Genomic DNA, 20,402 nt, shown 5'->3' on the forward strand with positions numbered 1-20,402 from the left:
AATAAATCTTTAAAAAAAATACCTGGTGGGTAGGCACTGTGTGTAGTGGGTAAGCCACTGCTTGGGATACCTGCATCCCATATCAGAGGGCCCAGTTCAAGTCCCAGCTACTCCACTTCCAATCCAGCTCTCTGCTAATGTACAGCCTGGAAAGCAGCTGAGGATGGCCCTAGTACTTGAGTTCCTGCCACCCATGTAGGAGACCCAGAAGGAGTTCCTGGCTCCTGGTTTCAGCCTGGCCCAGTCTGACCTATTGTGACCATTTGTGTAATGAACCATTAGATGGAAGACTGATTCTCTCCCTCTCTCTCTTTCTCTCTCTCTGCCTTTCAAATATATATATGGCTTTCAAATAAATAAATCTTAGCGGGGGGGAAAAAAGGCCCAGAAAGACAAGGGCAGCCAGGCATGGGTGAGAGGGACTGGGGAGCACTGTGACTGCAGCTATGAGATGCTCAGAGGCTTGGCCAGACCACAGGGTGCAAATGGCCCCGGTTCGTACAACAACATCGCATGTGCACCCATCTCCTGGTTTGCATTCTGTCTGCATCAGGCTCTGTGGGGGTGGGGGCCCTGACTGCCCCATGCACCTGAGAAGCCCTTCTACAGCCACCACGGCCCTCCCAAGGCAGCAGCCAGCAGCTCTGGGTGCCACCGTGTAACCAGGGGGCTCACCCCACTGCACTGAGAGCTGGCACGGACAAGGCGTCAGTGCACCCAGAGTGTGACCCTCGGCAGGTGATTCAGCTAGGCAGATGACTATTGGAACTATTGATGGGATAAACGGGCCAGCATGCATTCTGAGCCTAGGCCCGGAAACTCAGCTTTCCCCCTAGTGACCACTGGGCATGGCCTGGGGCAGAGCTCTCCCCTTGGCAGAACTCCTGCCTCTGCCTCCTGTGTGTGCAGATGGACAAACAGTACACACCCTCCTGGACAAAGGGCACGCTGCACCCTTAGGGAGCAGGGTGCTCATCTGGAGATGGACAGGAAGAGGGAGCAGGACTCTGAAGGGAAGAGTGGGTCGTGGGCAGGTAGGAGAGGAATGATGTGAAGAAGCCAGGGCTGGGAACCTGCAAGGTGGCGACAAGCTTCCCCATGGAGGCCATAGCTCCACCCCAACTGCCCAGGCAGAAAAGGCAGGAAACAGGACCAGCGTTGTAGCATAGTTAAGCCACTACCTGCTATGCCAGCATCCCACATGAGCACTGGTTGGAGTTCTGGCTGCTCCACTTCTGATCCAGCTCCCTGTAAATGTGCCTGGGAAAGCAGTGGAAGATGGCCCAGGTCCTTGGGCCCCTGCACCCACATGGGAGACCTGGAGGAAGCTCTTGGTTCCTGACTTCGAATTGGCTCAGCTCTGGATGTTGTGGCCATCTGGGGAGTGAACCAGCAGATGGAAAACCTCTCTTTCTTTCTCTACCTCTCTCTTTAACTCTTTCAAATAAATAAAAATAAATCTTAATAAATAAAAATTAAAAAAGAAGAAAGAAAAGCTCCCTAGGGGCAGTTCAGCCAAGGTGAACATGCAGGTGTCTGTGGAACAGGTGCTGCCCCTCCTCCAGCTCCACACCTGGATGTCCCTGGAGCCATGAGAGGACTAAGCACCCCAGATGGCAGAACCAGAAGGGTCCCAGGTGCTTACCTGACATTCTAAAGGGCATGAAGATCTTCTCATTAGTATCCGGGTGTAGAATGGCCTGGCAGGAGCCGGGGACAGTGCACAGGGTCCAGGGGAGAGGGCAGGAGAGGGACAAGCAGAGGCATTAGGGAGGAGGGGGAGAAAAGGCAGCCTCCCAGGGGAACGGGGCTGGGCACTACCGTCTGGCCAGAGAGACCACTCCACTGTCAGGGCAGGAGAAGCCCAGAACATGGCCATAACAGCAGGCCATCCCTTGACCAATCCTTACAACCGAACACAGGGGAGACCAGAAGCCCCCGGAGCCAGGGCTGGGTCCGCTGTGCAGACCCTCTCTCCCCTGGCCTGGCACACCTAAGGCTTTTGGGAATGGAGCCCGATCCTTCCAGAGCTCTAAAAGCCAAGGGAAAGGCAGCCTGGATGGAGGGCCAGGCTTTACAAATTCACACCCGCAGGGGCTTGGGTAGGAGGGAGGGGGAGGCTGGGCACACAACAGCCATGGGAAGGAAGGCTTCCGGACCCCAGGGACAGGGCAGGTGAGGTCCAGGAGAGCTCACGGCAGAGAAGAGAACGAATCAAAGCTGGATTTTACCTGCTTGATTTTCTGTGCACTCCAGAGCTGGAAGAAAGAGAAAGGGAAAGAAACAAATAGTTAAAAGTATATATGAGGTTCAGGTCTCACACGCTCATTTTCTAACCAAGGGATCCAGCTGCACAACCCTAAGGGGCTCAGGCTGTTATCACCCAGACTGGGCAGCCATTCCGGGGGTGGAATCACAGATCCCAGACTGGCACAGGTAGGGGTCTCACAAAGATCATTTAAACCAGGATCTTCAACTCTGGCTGCATTTTAGGATTCATTTTGCTAAAGCTCTAGTTGATTCTAAGTCACAGTCAGATAAGAACACCTGATTAGAATGAAGATACTTCTATTGTTTCCTAGAATCACCAGTGGCAGCCCAACAACAACAAAAATTTTTTTTTAAGAGATAGACTGCCTGGATTCCACTTCTACCTCTGAGCCTTGATGTCCTCCTCTGTGAAATGGGGATAATAGCCATGTCTCTGACATAGAATTGTTGAAGTATATGAGCAGTTCTTAGAGAAGCATCAGCACACAGCAAGTATTTTATAAGTGCCTATCACTGTTGACATCATCATCCCTGTTGTTGTTAGAAGGTTGAAGGGAGAGAAGAGTTGCTTCCCAACAAGTATAAGGTTCTAAGGTTCTCCTTCCAGCATAGCACAGGGAAAGGCTAGAGAAACTTAACAAGTTTCCAGTTGCTCTGAATATCAGTTCTGTGTTTCACGGACACTAAGACATTACTGATTCTAAAACATGGTATTACATGCCCGATAAGGAAGAAAAGCAACAGGGGCAGGCACTGAGCCTAGCTTGCCTCCCACATCAGAGTCCTGGGTTTGATTTCCAGCTCCGACTCCAGCTTCCTGCTAATACAGATCCTGGGAGGCAGCAGTGATGGTTCAAGTTCCACCCATGTGGGAGACCTGGACTGAGTTCCTGGCTTCTGGCTCCCACCCTAGCTGGTGTAGGCATTTGGAGAGTGAACCAGTGGATGGGAGTTTGCCTTTCTTTCCCCCTCTTTCTCTCTATAAATAAAGAAAAAAAGAAAACTAATGCCAAGACCCCTATAAACATTTTAGAGATAACAAAATGTGATAAAATCAGCCTTTTTAAACCAAGGAAATGTGTGAAATGGAAGTTTATATTGTCGGCAAACTTTAGGCCAGTGCATTTTTTTTTTCATGGAGAAAGAGGGCATGTGGCTAGAAGGGAGACACAGTTAGTAGCTGAGGTTTCAAGTTTTGTAACAGAATGTATGTTTCATTTGTATGACAATCAATGTTGGTCATCTGGAATATAAATTAAGCTGCAGGAGTTAGGAAGGCTACTGGGCAATAAAAATAGAAGTTATAAAATTGATACATTAAAGTTTATGCATTTTACTCACAGCTGAGTCCAAACCTTGACTCACAGCCTAATTAACTTCTATTTTAGATACATTTCAAACACACTTGATTGTCTGCTATTCTAGATCCAGGAAGATTAGAAGCAGATTTTTTTTTTAAATAATAACTGAGCAACAGAGAAGACTGTCAAAAGAAAAACCAAATGCAGAATAACCTTGAACACAAAGTTAAATGAGAAAATAAGAGGTTCTTTTCTTTTAAGTGGTGAAAGGCTCGTTCTTCTCTCTGCTCAGAAAGCGTCTCCCTGAATTGTGCCCACAAGCTTAGACTCCGCTCCAGTTGCAGCCCCAGGCCCTCTGCATTGACCCCTGATGCCTTAAGTCATGATCCTCCATCTCCGGGTCCTCTCTCTTCTATGCCATGGTCCAGCCTCCCAGAGCAGAGCCTGCTTTTTGACACCATTTCCTGGCACCTGCCAGAGCACCTGGCTCACAGTGGGGGCTCAATAAATACTTGGAGAGGGAACATCATCTTTTAAAACAGAGGTCTCCCCAAGGCTCACCTAACTTCTGGTTAAGTGTGGTGAACCAAATATATGGATTTAGTTCCCTTTCCTCCCAAACCCTTAATAAAAGAGCAAAAGAGCAAACCAGCATGGGCCAGCACTATGGCACAGCAGGTTAAGCCATCACCTTGACATCAGTGTCTCATACAAGCAGTGGTTCAAGTCCTGGCTGCTTCACTTCTGATCCAGCTCCTTGCTAATGTGCCTGGGAAAATAGTGCAGGATGGCCCAAGTACTTGGACCCCTGCCACCCATGTAGGAGACCTAGATGGTGTTCCAGGCTCTTGGCTTCATCCTGGACCAGCCTCAGCTGTTGCAGCCATTTGGGGAGTGAATCAGCAGATGGAAAATCTCTGTCTCTCTCTTTCTGTAAGTCTGCCTTTCAAATAAATAATAAATCTTAAAAAAAAAAAAGTGTGGTCGCTGTTGTGAATTCCTCAGTATCTTCACCTGTGAATCTGAGTTTTGTCTGTGAAGACTGAAGGGATGATGGAACACATGCTGGGGGCTTAGAGCCTCAATCCACCTGCCTTCTACCACCTTGCCAGCCACCTGCTTCTCAGCACTGCCCAGCAACAGCTCCGCTGCACCCCGAGGGCTGGGTACAGGAAAAGTCGGGATGGCAGTGGAGCAGGTGCCACACGCCAAGGCAAGGGGCAGGGCTCCAGGTGCCTGTGCGGGTCTGCCCTTGCCCCATGAGTGATCCCAATGGCTGAGGCAGGGAGATGTTAACTAACAAACAACAAACATTATGACAAGTCCAGAAAGAGAGAGAGATTTTCCATCTGCTGGTCACTCCCCAGACGGCCACAAAGGCTCTGGCTGGACCAGGCCGAAGCCAGGAGCCAGGAGCTTCATCCCAGTCTACCACATGGGTAGCAGGGACCCAAGTACCTAGGCCATCTTCTGCTGCTTTTCCCAGGCCATTATCAGGGAGCTTGATTGGAGGTAGAGCAGCTGGGACATGAACCGGAGCCATATGGGATGCGGGCGTTGCAGGTGGGAGCGTTACCCTCTACCTCACAGCGCCAGGCTCTTGCATTTTCATCTTGCATTGAACCACACGAATGATAAGACTGGCTCTGCCTATAACTCCTGATATCTAGAGACTCTGAGTGAGGAAGACCATTTCTTAGTGAGCACACACACACACACACACAGAGAGAGAGAGAGAGAGAGAGGGAATTCTGGAGGTAAAAGGAAAAAGGAATTGGGAGGAAATGAGATAATTCAGGAACTAAGAGACTTTTAAAATACTGCAGTATCTTCAGAGAAGGAGAATGTGAAAGAACAGAATGGAGTGAAAAGCAGGGGGTGGGGTCTGTGTGCACAAATCCTGGCTCTGCCACTTTCTGGACATATGGCCCTGGGCCAAGCACCTGGTGGCTGGGCCTCAGTTTCTTCATCAATAAAATGGGTTACTTCTACTGGACAGGACAGAGAGGGTGTCTGGCACCCCCTGGCAGCTTACTTAGTCAGGCGGCTCTGCTGGCCAGGGGTTGCGGGTGGAAACGACGTTCGTCACTCCCAATGGAGGACCCAGAGGAGGACAGCACGGCCTTAGAAGGTGGTAAAGCGACGAGGTGAAAGGAGTCTTCCTCCCCTTGCTTGGCACACAACCAAGCCCAGGTTGCACTGGGTTCAGACATGAGTAAGAAATAGACCCTGCAGAGCTAAGTAAGTCCCTGACGTCTGAGAGTTGCCTGGTACAGCACTTGGCTTAACCTGACCGAGACAGAGGGTTAGATGAGGTATGCGTACATAAAATAGTTGACTCACAGAACGTGCTCAATATGGTTGCCTAAAACAAGCAACTCAAATGAGCAGCATTTTTTTTAGGGATTTAATCATCTTGCAAAGTAGCTTCTCTGTTGTCTTGTTCCTCCGGCGCTCTTGAGAGGTGGGGAGATGTCTTACTTTGGAGAGTCCAGCCCACTCAGCCAGGGTCCCAGGGGTCTGGTGGCAGGAGAGAGGTGGGCCCCCAGGCTTCAGGCCGGGTCCTCCCTGCAATCCAATGCTTTGGGGAGCTGACCCATGCCGGAGGTTCACTGGGTGACCACCAGGCCAGGAGCATGAGAGGTGGCAGGGTGGCCGCCATCATCCTGAGGTCCCTTTGCAGCCTAGCAGCAGGTACTCCCACCAGTCCCTTGTCCCTCCCCTCCTCCAAAACCGAGCTGAACTGCACTGCACTGTTGGCCCTTGCTGCAGGTGCCCCTCGGACTCCAGAGCTGCTTCCCCAGCCCAGTAGGCTGGTGCCCTGGTAAAAGGTAATTGTAAGGGCCGGCACCATGGCTCACTAGGCTAATCCTCCGCCTTGCGGCACTGGCACACCGGGTTCTAGTCCCAGTCGGGGCGCGCCAGATTCTGTCCCAGTTGCTCCTCTTCCAGGCCAGCTCTCTGCTGTGGCCCGGGAGTACAGTGGAGGATGGCCCAAGTGCTTGGGCCCTGCACTCGCATGGGAGACCAGGAGAAGCACCCGGCTCCTAGCTTTGGATCAGCGCAGTGCGCCGGCCACAGTGCGCTGGCCACAGTGGCCATTGTTGGGGTGAACCAATGGAAAAAAGGAAGACCTTTCTGTCTCTCTCTGTCCACTCTGTCAAAAAAAAAAGGCAGTCGTAAAGCCTCCATGACAACTCCATGCTTTCTCTCCAGCCGACTCCCAGATTTTCCCACTCAGAAACCTGTTTTCATTGGACCAATAAGGAAACCAAAGCTTACAGCCATGCCCAAGGTCTCCAAGTTGGAGCTGACTCAGGTCCATTCATCTGTACACGCCCATGTAGGAAACACGTGCTATGTCTCAGGCACTCTCCTAAGGGCTTTGTTCTCATTACCTCATTTAATCCCTTCAGAAACCCTATGATGAAGGACTAATGTATCCCCCATTCTACAGATCTGGAAACTGAGGCACAGGGCCGTTGAGGGACTTGCCCAAAGCCCTAGACCAAGGAAGCATGGCTCGAGTCTGCATTCTTCAAAAAAGAAAGAAAGAAAGAAATTCATTTTCATTGATTTGAAAGGCAGAGCTACAGAGAGAAAAGGAGAGATAGAGACACTAATTCCCTAGCCAGATGGTTGTAACAGCCAGCACTGGGCCAGGCCAAAGCCAGGAGTCAGGAGCTTCACCTGGGTCTCCCACGTAGGTGCAGTGGTCCAAGCACCTGGGCCATCCTCCGCTGTTTTCCCAGACTACAGCAGGGAGCTGGATCGGAAGTGGAACAGCCAGGACTCAAATCAGTGCCCATATGGGTTGCCAGTGTTGCAGGCAGCAACTTTACCTGCTGCGCCACAATGCCGGCCCCAGAGTCGGCACTGTTAAGCACAGCGCACCCCATGTCAAAGGCCGGCACATGTTGCCTGTGGTCCGCCCACAGCCATGGCACTCATTTTAGTGCTCTTCCCTGAGCAGGGCACAAAGAGCAGCCTCTTTCTCCCAAGTGGAGATCTTGAGTGAACAGACTATGAACCATTCCCATGGGTGGGCTTTTAGACCATTTCCCATCTTTTTTAAAAAAAAATAATTTAGCTCCTGAGCCAAGTTCAAGTGTGCAGTTCAGTGACCTGCAGTGTATTCACAGTGCCGTGCAGCCATCACCACCGGCCTTCTCCGGAGCTTTCCATCTCCAACAGAGACTCTGCACCCATCAGGCACCAGTGCCCTGGTCCTCCCTCTCCAGCTCCTGGGAACCAGTGCTCCACTCTCACTCTCCACGGATTTGACTACACCTGGTGTCTCGTGTGCCTGGAATCGTGCAACGTTTGTGCTTTTGTGATCACAGTATCTTCTGTCGGAGCTGTTACACACCACACTCCAGTGGGCTTCGTGGACTTCTCATTTTATCAGGAGTGTTTAAAGAAAGGCATACATTGTACAGGTAGCAGGGGTGTGACAGGGAAAAAAAAAAAAAAAACAGTGGTTACTCTAGGGAGGGCAGGTGGCAATGCAGCACAGGAAAGAGAGACTTCTTTTTAATCCTTGGCCCTTCTTATACCTTTAGCATTCTAAACCTTGTTCATAAACAAGGAGGCTTCAGAAAGTTCACAGAACATTACAGCCGATCCCACTGCAATACAAAGGATGTTCACAAACCACTATCAACAGCTCTCTGCTGGCAAACTGGAAAGCCCTGAGGAAATGGATAGAACCGACCAAGATTAAGTCAAGAAGAAATTCACAGTCTAAACAGATGCATGGCAAGTCATGAGACGGAAGCAGTAATTATCACTAAACTTTTTCAAAGTTGTTTTTTTTTCATGGAAAATGCCCATTGTTACTTAATTCCATCTTCCACAAATGTTTGGAAGCCCCATCACATCACCTACAGAAAGAAATGTTTTAAACATTGCAGGTGACCATTAGAATACAGAAATAGACTGTACAAACACCTTTGCCCTGTATCGACCCAGATGGTGCAGGGCAGTAACTGTCCAACAAAATCCATGTCCCTTTCTCGCACACTCACTCCCTGGGAGCTGGCAGGTGGCTGACCCACTGCACTGCGTTTCCCAGCCTCCTGCTGGCGTCCAAAGAGAGAGAGATGTGCCTTCTGCTGGCCAGCGATTCCCTTCCATGCTTTCTGTCCCCTTCCTCTGGGCCAGGAGGGGGCTTAAGCCCAGCCTCAGCTACAGACAGGAAGTATCCAAGGAGATGGAAGAGAGGGGTGACGGAGGGAGCCTGGGGCCCTGAATGACCATATGGAACAGGGCCACTCGCCCACCTGGAACTTGAACTATTACACGGGAAAGACAAAAACTTCAGTGCATTTTGAGACGTTTTTGTGATCGCAGCCCTAGTGTTGGTCTCGTGAGTACAGCCCGTTGCGGGATATATGAAACCATCTCCCATGGTAGCAGGGAAGAGAGGAGGCGCTGGGAGCTCAGACGGTGGCATCCGGCAATGCTCCAGCCTCAGGAGGTTTTTGGGTAAGGTGCGAGGAACATCCCTGTTTTCAACACCAATTCCTGGCCATGAGCTGAGCTTGTCTGGGGCTTGGCCCACTCCAGGCTGCAGTGAGAGCAGTCAGTCATGGACTCTGACCCTGGCACAGGCGATCACACACATGCATGGTCTTTCTGCACAAGTCTCCTCACACCTTAGACCTGCATCATTTTGAGAACTACTCACGCCAAAGGGGCAGGAGGTGGAAGCAAGTCTCTGCAGGCCCCGCTCCTGGCCAGCACTCAGCGACGTGCAGCCCAGGACAAAGACTCAGGCCTGATGCCTCTGGTCTGGGCTTTCCGCCTCCAGCATCCCCACTTGGAACTGCAATTTCTACTTGGGATTGGATCCATCTGGACTTGCCACAGCTCCCTGTGTGCCTCTGGGTGAACATGAAAATGTGCAGGCCTGGGTGTCATGGCACAGTGGGTTAAGCTGCTGCTTGGAACACCTGCATTCCACACCAGAGTGCCCGGGTTCAAGTCCCAGCTGCTGAGTGCTGGTGATCCAGCTTCCTGCTAGCGCTCCTGGGAGGCAGTGCATGATGGCCACGTACTTGGGTTCCTGACACCCACGTTGGAGACCCAGATATAGTTCTGTGCTCCTGACTTTGGCTTGGCCCAGCCCCGGCAGTTGCAGTCATTTGGGGAACAACCAGTGTATGGAAGATCTCTTTCTCCCTCTGCGCCCCATCATCATCCTGCCTTTCAAATAAATAAATAAAATCTTTTTTAATGCTTTATTTATTTGTTTGAAAGGAAAGACACAGACAGAAGAGAGGATGGGGGGAAAGAGAGGGAGGGAGGGATGGAGGGAGGGAAAGAGAGGGAGAGAGAGAGAGAGATCTTCCATTTGCTTGTTCACCCCTCCAAATAGCTGTGGCTGGGCAATGTGGAAGCCAGGATCTAGGAGCTTCTCCCATGTGTGTGCTGGGGCCCAACCACTTGGGCCATCTTCTGCTGCTTTCCCAGGTGCATTAGCAGGGAGCTGGATCAGAAGTGGAGCAGCAGGGACTTGAACCAGCACCCACATGGATGCTGGCACTGTGGGTGGAGGCTTAACCTTCTATGCCACAGCACTGGCTCCATAAAACTCTTTGTTAAAGATTTATTTATCTAGTTGAAAGGCAAAGTTACAGAGAGGCAGAGGCAAGGGGTGAGGGGGAGAGAAGAGAAGTCTTCCATCCCCTGGCTCATTCCCCAAATGGCCGCAATGGCTGGAGCTGCACCAATCCTCTTCCAGGTCTCCCATTTGGGTGCAGGTGCCCAAGCACTTGAGCCATCTTCCGCTGCTCTCCCAAGCTATAGCAGAGAGCTGATCAGAAGTAGAGCAGTCGGGTTTCAAACAGGCACCCACACGGGATGCTAGCACTGCAGGCAGTGGCTTCACCCGCTACACCACAGTGCCAGCCCCCATAAAATCTTTTTTTAAAAAATGTGCAACCCTGATGCCTGGAAACTTACTGGCTTCAGCAACAAACCAGCGTGAATATGAGACTTTGGGCTTGGCTTGGTTGTCCCACTTGCAGAATGACAGAGAAGGCAGGTGGGGAGCAGTCTGGGTGAAAGGTGACCGGAAGAATGCAGAAGTTTGCTGGTTTTGGAAGTAGCCAGAGCTGCCACTTGAACCTAAGAGAGTACTTCAAACACTGTGTGGAAAAATGGAATTAAAAGTATGAGCTTATTTCCATGCTCATTTTTCATCATATGTAGAAAATATGTATATGGAAAAACTATCCATGGATTTCAAAATAATTTTTACACCCAAATAAATTCATCCTTTAATTCCATTTCTCCATGAACTTTTTGAAGCACCCTCATATCTGAACCTGTTAGAGACCAAGGGAGGGGCAGAGGGTAGGTCTGAACATGTTTGGAGGAGAGGGCCAGAGATGGCAGACCCAGGAGCCCTGCATTCTTAGGAGTGGGGCATAACTTAGCACCCAGAGGGAGGAGCTACTCACCAGGCCCCACCCCCAGAACCCAGAGGGAGGAGCCAGTGCCCAGGCCCCACCCCCAGCACCCAGAGGGAGGAGCCAGTGCCCAGGCCCTGCTCCAGCATCCACAAGGAGGAGCCACTGTCCAGGCTCCACCCCCAGTCTGGCTCACTCCCCTTCCCCTCTGCCTGCTTCCAAGCTGCTTCGCCAAACCTCGGAAGGCAGTGAAGACAGAGCCTATTTAAAACAACCTCCAGAAGGTAATTAAAGAGAGCCTGAAGGGGAGCCTTCTGTAAGGCAAAGGATGCTTCCATAAAACAAACAAAAAACTTCCTAATTTATCAGTTGGGCCAAAATGGCACCATTAATTTTGTTGCCATGGTTACTCACAGGTAGTGTGTACCTATGCAAATCCATGGGGAGCAGAGTCCCCCCCCCCCCAGGTTCCAGAGCTCCCTAGCAGAAGACAGCCCTCCTGCTGCTGCTGCCACATGGCACAGAGCAGCTGTCACCGCTTCCCCAGACAGCTGCCCCCTACCCAGGGCACACTCCAGAGCTGAACCTGGCTTTGAATTCCAGGGCTCCCATGTGGGGCCCTAGGATTCTGAGTGTTTTTCTTTAATCACTCTGAGACTCCATGTCCTCATTTGTAATGCAAGGATATGAATACTCACTTTCAAGGTCATTGCGAAAATCAACAATTTATTTAACAAATATTGACTGAGCACCTACTATGTGCTGAACACTGCTCCAAGCACTAAGGATTGCATCAGTGAAAAAAATAAAAGGATGAAGACCTCTGCCTTTATGGAGTCAGGCTGGTGGGGACACATGAGTGATAAGCAATAAAAATAATTAACAGGGGTGAGCGTGAAGCCTGTTTACGACACCTGCACCCCATTTCAGAGTACTGGTTGGAGTCTCAGCTGCTCCACTCCCAATCCAGCTTCCTGCTAATGCGCACATGATGGACCAGCTGCTTGGGCCTCTGCCACCCACATGGGAGACCTGGATGGAGCTTCTGGTTCCTGGCTTCAACCTGCCCAGTGCTGGCTGTTTGCAGGCATGCAGAGGGTAAATCACTGGATGGAAGATCTCTCTTCCTCTCTCTTCTCCCATTCCCCTGTCACTCTTTCAAACAAATACATTGACTAAATATTTTTTTAAAACCTACTAATACAGAGTAAGTGTTCTGATATGTAAGGAAAATAGTGCTTCAGGAAGCAAGGGGAAGTAGCACAGGGTCAGAGGACAGGAAGTAGATGCTGGTGGTAGGGGGAGGAGGTTCTAGCAGTAAGGTGTAACCTTACATAGGTGACCTTGGAGGAAATGCTCAAGAGAGAGGGAACCACGCAGGTGTCTGGTGGGAGATTGTTCTGGCAGACAAAACAGCCAGTACAAAGGCCCTGGGGGCAGAAAGGGGGCCTGCCTGGCACGTGTGAAGGACAGTGTGACCACAGTGGACTGACAAGGTGAGCAGAGAGACCAGGTCAGAGAGGAGTGAGGACTTTGCAGGACTTGTTCACAACTGCAGCTTAACTCTTAGTGGGAAAAGGGACACCACCAGGTTTCTACTAGAGCAGCCATTCTTGTTGGGGGGTGATTTTGTACCCAGGGAACATATGGCAACATATGGAGACAGTTTTATTGGTAACAGCTGGTGGGAGTGGGGGGGTGGGGAGTCCACTGGCAACCGGAGCCAGGGATGTTCTTAACCACAGGCAGCCCCCACCACAAGGCCAGTAGTGCCAGGGCTGAGGACCCCGGGGCCAAGACAGAATATAGTGTGTGTTTTCACAGATCTCTCTAACCGCTGTGCTGAGGATGGACAGAAGGGACCAGGGAGAATGGGGAGACCACCCTGGAGCTCCCCCGCCCCATAGTGGCCCAGTGCAGAGCTGCAACAGTAGTGCCCAGCACAGCACCAAGCACATCGTACAAGTGCCCCTGCTAATACTGACCAGGTGCTGCTCTGTGCCTGGTAAGAGCCACGCTGGGGCTGGCCCCGAGGAGCAGGTGCTCACCAGGACCCCAGAGCCTGAAGCTGAGAGCTGGGTGAGATCAGGGCTCAGCCAAGCCTTCCCCTCAGCCAGCTTTTGACAAACCTACGGGCACCCATGGAAGAGTTGGGGTGCAGGTACTTTTAAGCCCCTGGTGTTTGCTCTGCTGACCCCATTTCCTGGCTGCCAGCAGAGGGGATCCACTGGAGCTGTTGCATCACAGCTGCCCTTTCTCCTTGGCAGGTCGTGAGCAGAACTCACCCTACTCGGGGCTCTGAGCAGTGGACAGGTTACCCTGGGTGCAGAGGGCACTCAGGAGAGCTGGGCTGGCTCCTAGCCTCTGGGGAACACAGAGCACCACCAAGAACCACCCCCTCTGATGCCCACAGTGGTTCTCAGAGACCTGCGTGCTGCACACCCGGCCACCCCCGTGGTTTCCAGGTGTTTCCATGACAGCATTACTCCTCCCTGACCACCCTGGCGCTGCCACCAGGCCGATCCCACCACAGCACACTTCACGCTGTTCCTCTGCTCCAGAGCCTTCCAGAGCTTCTTCCTGACTCATAGCACTCCCGGCATGGCTCCATGGCTTTCAAAAACTCTCACAGTCTGCCCCGTAACTGGCCAACCCCCTGCAGCATCCACTTCTCATCTCATCTCATCTCATCTCATCTCATCTCATCTCTCTGTCTCCTTCCCCTGGTCTCTGCCTCTGTTTCTCCTTTTGCCTACATTGGTCTCTCCATTCCATTTTATATCTTGGCTTTTGCATGTGATTTGCAGGTGCTATTCCTCCTGCTGGATCTTATGGGCCCGGCGTCAGACCTCTTCCCCAGCTAGCACAGTCCGGCTTCGTGGCCCTGGGCAAGTAATGTAACCTCTCTGAGCCTCAATGTTCTTGCCGCAAAATGGGGTTGATACAGGTACCTACCAAACAGGTAATCCATGCAAAGCCCTGGTACAGTTGTGCCTGAGTATCCACAGGCGGTTGGTTCCTGCGGACAACAAACTTCTCAGCTGCTCACGGCCCTGACAGAACGAGGGGTAATATTTGCCTGCAACCTGCGTACATCCTGCTGCGGCCTGTAAGTCATCTCTAGGTTACTCACAATACCCATTGCCAGGTAAGTGCTATGCCAATAGCTGGTGAATTTTTAGGGGGCAACAACAAAAAGAAAAGTCTGCACATGCTCAGTACTCACGCAATCGTTTCTTTTGACATATGCAGTCCGGGGTGGGTTGAATCCACACACGCAGAGCCCGCGGAGGTGGAGGGCCGGCTGTGTTTGGTGGCTGTCCAATACTTGGCAAACACACAGTGAGTGGTGACTCACCATGGTGGTGGTGGGAGGGGTGGGGGTCTTTTATATTTAGCACCACCTATCTCCATCCATGCCAAACCATTCCAGCCAAGCCTCAGCACACACAAGTGCACAAATCAGAATCAACATCCAGAAACTTCTGCTCTGCTATGGCTTTGCTGTCTGACAGCCATGCCCCTTATTAGGGCCCTAGTGCATCACATTTCTACCTGCTAAGCCCAAAGGGTACATGGCCCTTATTTTGTCCTCAAAATGAATTGTTTGTTGGTGGAGCAATGGGCTCTGGAGGAGATGCGAGCCGCCCACCGACAAAAGGGTACACTCAGGCCATCAGGAGTGACCAAATCATGGCCACACTTGTGCACACCCACAGGGGCGGGGTTGTACTGGAGGGCAGTGCGCTGGATAGAGATAAGCATGTGCAAGTTCCTTAGTGTGTCCACAGTGCAGGACAGGCCCACAGGCAAGGAGACCCGGCGATGGGCTGCTGATCCACACGCCCACAGGAAGACGTCAGAGCAGACACAGAGCCAGGCTGCGGACGAGGTCCCTTCCAGACTGAGACCAAGAGCCAGCCCGGGTCTTGTCAGATGGTACAGCCATGGCCCTGCAGCAGGGCCAGCTGGGGCCAGTAAGAGGGACTGGCCTTGATTCCAGATGGCTGAGGCTTCCACGAACCCGAGGCCCCTGTGCCGTCACCATCCCCTGTTCCCACATATGCAGCGCGGAGGCCACCGGTTGTGCGGCTTTGCTGATGGAGGCGGTGGAGGGCAGGTTGTGAGAGCCAACGCGGGAGCACGCAGGCCGCCAGCAGGCTGGGCAAGGGAGGCAGGCGGCGGGAGGATCTGCGTCCAGAGAGCCATGGTGGCCGGCTCACACCTAGCACTGTGCTACCCAGCCACCAGATGGACACGCAGGCTTCACCCACCCAGCCAGAACTGGGACACCCAGCTAGTGCCAACCCTCACCCCCTCCTCCCTCGATCCCTGCAGGCACAGGGGGCTTTCAGAGTAGAAAACAAAGGCGGCCCGGGAATCAGGACAGGCAGCCTGAAGCTCCTGAAAGGGAAAATACAGGAAATGTGGCCTCATTCCCCAGGGAGCTGGCAAAGGTCCCCAGAGGCTGAGCTCAGCAGGAGCTGGGGCTGGGAGTGGACACTGGCAGGGTCAGGGAGGACCTAGGGCTGGACCCACCCCTGGCAGATGTGGGAGGGTCTGAAGAGTACTCCAGCCTGGGGGAGCAGGGTGTCAGTCCCACCTTCCAGGTTCTTGCGTGCCCAAGGGCAGAGAGAAGAACGCTGCTTAGGAGGGAGGCGCCAGCACCTGCCCTGCCCACAGATGGCTGCCAGGACTCAGCACACAGCGCTCCCACCTCCAGATGGGCCCTGCATCACGAGTGCTGCCCCCCGGCCACCCCTCCCCCGGTCTCTGCACCAGGGCGCTGGCCAAGGAGCTGCACCCACCCTGGCACCATGCCTCCTTTCACTTTGTCCAGTCTGTCTGCGTCATTTGATTCCTTTGCAGGGCTTGCTCTCTACTTCCAGCACAGTGGTCTTCCTGGTCCGGACCACTGCTTCCCAGAGCCCCCTCCTCCCCAGCTCACTCCTCATCCCTCAAATATCCGGGGAAAAATCTCTTCCAGACACGCAGCATCTGAGCTGGTGCCCTTTCCACTGCTCTCCCACAGCATCGATTGTCTCTAGTACCATTGCCTGGCTCATGCGGGGTCCACAAGGCCAGAGCTTCACCCAGCTTCCACTCTGCCCTTCAGTGATGGCATAAGAGAGAAAAAAGATCACAAAACCTGAGTGTGACAGCCTCAGATGGCCAATATGGGACTAATAGGAGGTTTGGAATGAGAAGAAGTTCTCCAATAAGCAGGATAAAAAAACAAACCTACCAGAATTGAAAGACAAGAGTCTTCAAATTCAAAGAAGTCACCAAGAATCCAAAACAATGAGTTTTAGCAGGGACAACACTGGAACCTCAGAAATAAATTCAGGGATGGCATTGAGCATAGCAAGTTAAGCTGCCACCTCTGACCCCAGCATCCTATATGGGCACCAGTTCATGTTCTGGCTGCTCCACTTCTGATTCAACTCCCTGCTAATGTGCCTGGGAAGGCAGCAGAGCCGGCCCAAGTACTTGGGTCCCTGCCATCCACATGGGAGACCCAGATGAAGCTCCTGGCTCCTGGCTTCAGCCTGGCCCAGCCCTAGCCATTGCAGCCATTTTAGGAGTGATCCAGTGGATAGTTCCCTCACTCTCTGTAATTCTGCCTTTCAAATAAATAAAGGAGGAGTAGAAGGAGAAGGGGAAGAAGACGGAGGGAGGGAGGGAGGGAGGGAGATAGAGAGGGAGGGAGGGAGGGAGGGAGGAAGGAAGAAAAAGAAATTGCGTAGCTAAGGAGAAGACTAAGCATTTCTAAAGGAAGAGGCCACTTGCAAAGAATCAGGAGTGCAAAGACATCAGATTGTTTAATGGGTATATGGACCAGTGGCCTTCAAAACACCACAGAGAAATAACTGTCAGCCTCGGGTTGTCCCCTCAGCCAACCTGCCAGGTCAGGTTGAGCACAGAAACATGATTCCTCAGACATAAAGACTCGAGCTCTCTTCTCTTTCACATGAAGATCCTGGAAGAGGCGTTTCACCAAAACTGTAGTCTACACCAAGAAAAAGCAAGACTTGAGCTGGTGGGAGGTGAATCCCAGAGAAGAAAATTTCAGGAGGGAAAAAAATGGAGCTGGAAGATTAGACAAGAGTCTTCAGGTTGAAAGTGGGCACTGAAAACAAGGGAAGGCAGCTGAAGGGTGCATGAAGAGTTGAGCTGGTACAGAGGAAACTATGCCAACACGGGGCAGTGAAAACACGAGGCAGTATTAAATCCAGTTAAAACATAAAGTCGGGGAAAAAAAAAAAAACATAGTCACGACACAGCCAACACGGCTATACAATAAATGTCATTTATATAATTTTACTAATACAAATATTGAATATGTACAGGCCCCAAACCCATGGTAGCTACTTTTGGAGGCGGACAGGGAAGAGAAGTGTTCATAGAGGTGGCTGATAATAGAGGTGAATCCTCAGCTACCACAATAGACCATGCGGAAGACTAGCTGAGAGCGGGGCTTTAGGCAGGGCAGCTAAGTTGCCACCTGGGACTCTGCATCCCTTGTGGGAGTGCCTGACTTGAGGCTCAAGTAGTTGGGTCCCTCCCACTCACGTGAAACCCAGACTGAGATCTGGCTCCTGGCTTCAGCGTGGCCCAGCCCTGACTGTTGCAGGCATTGGAGGAAAAAACCAGTAGAGGAAAGACCTCTCTCCCCACCTCCCTCCCTCCCTTTCTCCCTCTCCCTCTCTCTCTCTTTTTCTCTCCCCTTCCCTCCCATACCCTCTTTTCCCTTCTTTCTCTCCTCTCTCCCTCCCTCCTTCTCTCTTTCAAATAAAAAAAGGAAAATGATTTATTTGTAAAAAAGAACAAATTGAGAAGTAGCAGTGTAGATAAGTCTATTTGTTAGAAATGGAGATTTCTACCTGAAGAATAGCTAAAAGTAGTTGCTTCTGGGGAGCAGGAATGGCAACTGGGGAGGAAGGGGCAGGGCAGCACACTATTTTCCTTACCCATATCTTAGTGCTGCCTGACTTGTTGAACTATGCACATATATTACTCTGAAAAAATCTGAAGCCAATTTTTTTTTTTTTTTTGGACAGGCAGAGTGGACAATGAGAGAGAGAGACAGAGAGAAAGGTCTTCCTTTTCCATTGGTTCACCCTCCAATGGCCACTGCAGCCGGCGCACCGCGCTGATCCAAAGCCAGGAGCCAGGTGCTTCTCCTGGTCTCCCATGGGGTGCAGGGCCCAAGCACTTGGGCCATCTTCCACTGCACTCCCGGGCCACAGCAGAGAGCTGGCCTGGAAGAGGGGCAACCGGGACAGAATCCAGCGCCCTGACCGGGACTAGAACCCAGTGTGCCGGGTCTGCAGATGGAGGATTAGCCTATCGAGCCGTGGCGTCAGCCTGAAGCCAATTTTTAAAAAAGGTTTTAACTGACGTTTATAAGCAAAAGAAAAACTTCGGCACATTACCCATCAGGCCCTGTGAACCTTGAGGTCGTCCTGTACCACATCCCCCACCATTCTCCAAAATCAAATACACGCCTCAACATTTCGGGCAGCTCTGATGCAAGTCCCTCTGTGACATCAAAATAAGCTATCATAGTGCCCTGGCCTAGACCGCCTCAGCCTTCCCACCCTCAACCTGAATTCAGGGGGCATGATGTGCTGGCTGATGTTCAATCACCAGTTTCCTGGAGCAAAAACCTTGCTCTGTGGTGTTTGCTAATTTCCGTGGTGCAAAGTCCCCATCATGGCCGGTTCCTAGCTGCCACTGAAATGCCGCTGAATGTGGAATTGGGACAAGATGCACACCATCAGCCCGGCAAGCCAGTGCCAGCCACTCCAGCCAAGCTGTGGGCCTCTCTGGTCTGTTCATCCCACAAGAGAGACCAGGAGTCCACAGGAATTTGTGGCCACAGTCAGTGCAGCCACTGCAAGAAAGAGCAGTGGTTCTGCTTGCAGGGAGGGGCTGTGAGTTCACCCCCTGCTCTCTCCTCCCCACGCCTCAGCCCCACCTCCAACAGTTACCTGCTCGTTGGTGACCCCAGGGCGCAGGGTGCCGTGCTTGTAGTCCTCCAGCAGCTGCACGGCCTCTCTGAGTCGTCTCTGCAGAGGAAGGAAGAGACGGTGAGGGGTGCAGATGCAAGGCTCCGGCAAATCGCTCCAGGGGTCCTATCAGTGTCAGCCGGGTACTGACAGTGTGCACGAGGACCAGCACCGAGCGCCCGGAGCCTCACGAAACAGGAAGCATCCGCCGTCCCACACAGGGCAGCAGCTAAGCAAGGGTGGCATCGTGACACTGGGGAACATCCTTCAGCAGTTAAAAAGTGAAGTGGGGCCCCATGTCATCACTCTGCCCATCTCTAAGACATTTTGTTGAGTAGGCAAATCGCCAAGCAGCATGATGTTGCTTGCTGTGCCACACACACACATACACACACACTGTTTTCCATAAGACTATTCATGTGTGTATAAAGCATTAAAAAAAAAAAAAAAAAAAAGCCTTAGAAAGAATCCCACCAAATGGTGGCAGAAATTACCATGGGGGAGGAAGAAAGGGTCCAGCCTTGAGGGACATCAGAAGGAACTTTCATCTTCATTGTAATAGCTAAAGGTTTTTATAAGAATATATTTATAGGGCCAGTGCCGTGGCATAGTGGATAAAGCTACCACCTGCAGTGCAGGCATCCCATATGGGCGCCGGTTTGAGTCCCAGTTGCTCTACTTCCCATCCAGATCTCTGATATTGCCTGGGAAGGCAGTAGAAAATGGCCCAAGTGCTTGAGCCCCTGAACCCACGTGGGAGACCCGGAAGAAGCTCCTGGCTCCTGGCTTCGATCGGCACAGCTCCGCCCATTGTGGCCATCTGTGGAGTGAACCAGCAGATGGAAGACCTCTCTCTCTCTCTCCCCCTCTGCCTCTCTGTAATTCTTTCAGATAAATAAAAGAATGTATTTATGTAAGGTAGTCTCCCTCAGAGTCTGCGGGAGTGTGGTTCCCACACGAAAATCCTAGGATGCTCAGGAACTTCCCACGACAGGGCAGCATTTGCATATCCCGCACTCAGTCACGTCTAGATTGCTTATGATGCTTTCTACAGCATGGATGCCAGGTAAACGGCTGTTACTCCACACTGCTTAGCGAATAAGGCCCAAAAAGAATCTGTACGTATTCAGTATAAATGCAATTTTTAAAAATATTCTTGATCCACCACTGGTTAAATCTATGGCTATGAAACTCATGGGTATGGAAGGCCAGCTGTACTCACAGAATTTCAACATTTTAACAACACTGGCAGATATTTACCCCCTAAAGTGCCAACAACTACAGTAATTGATGGGGGGTAGGGGGGAGGATAGACTATATGACTTTAAGACCTGAAAAGCTGCAGAAGGTGTGGGCATTTAGCCTAGTGTTAAGATGCCCACATCCCACACCAGAGTACCTAG

General features: G+C 51.7%; 1 protein-coding gene across 3 annotated transcripts in view; it reads right to left on the bottom strand.

Annotated features, from left to right (window-relative positions):
• The window catches only part of SFXN5 (sideroflexin 5), a 121,850-nt gene that overhangs the window by 71,868 nt on the left and 29,580 nt on the right, over window positions 1–20,402 (bottom strand). For all 3 annotated transcript variants that reach the window (XM_062209652.1, XM_062209650.1, XM_062209651.1), the window contains 3 exons: window positions 18,982–19,059; window positions 2,232–2,258; window positions 1,646–1,700 (listed from right to left, as the gene is read on the bottom strand). In XM_062209652.1, the coding sequence (XP_062065636.1) occupies window positions 1,646–1,700; window positions 2,232–2,258; window positions 18,982–19,059 (160 nt within the window). The remainder of the gene's footprint in view (window positions 1–1,645; window positions 1,701–2,231; window positions 2,259–18,981; window positions 19,060–20,402) is intronic.

Source organism: Lepus europaeus, chromosome 13, assembly GCF_033115175.1.
Source record: "Lepus europaeus isolate LE1 chromosome 13, mLepTim1.pri, whole genome shotgun sequence".
Lineage (NCBI taxonomy): Eukaryota > Metazoa > Chordata > Mammalia > Lagomorpha > Leporidae > Lepus > Lepus europaeus.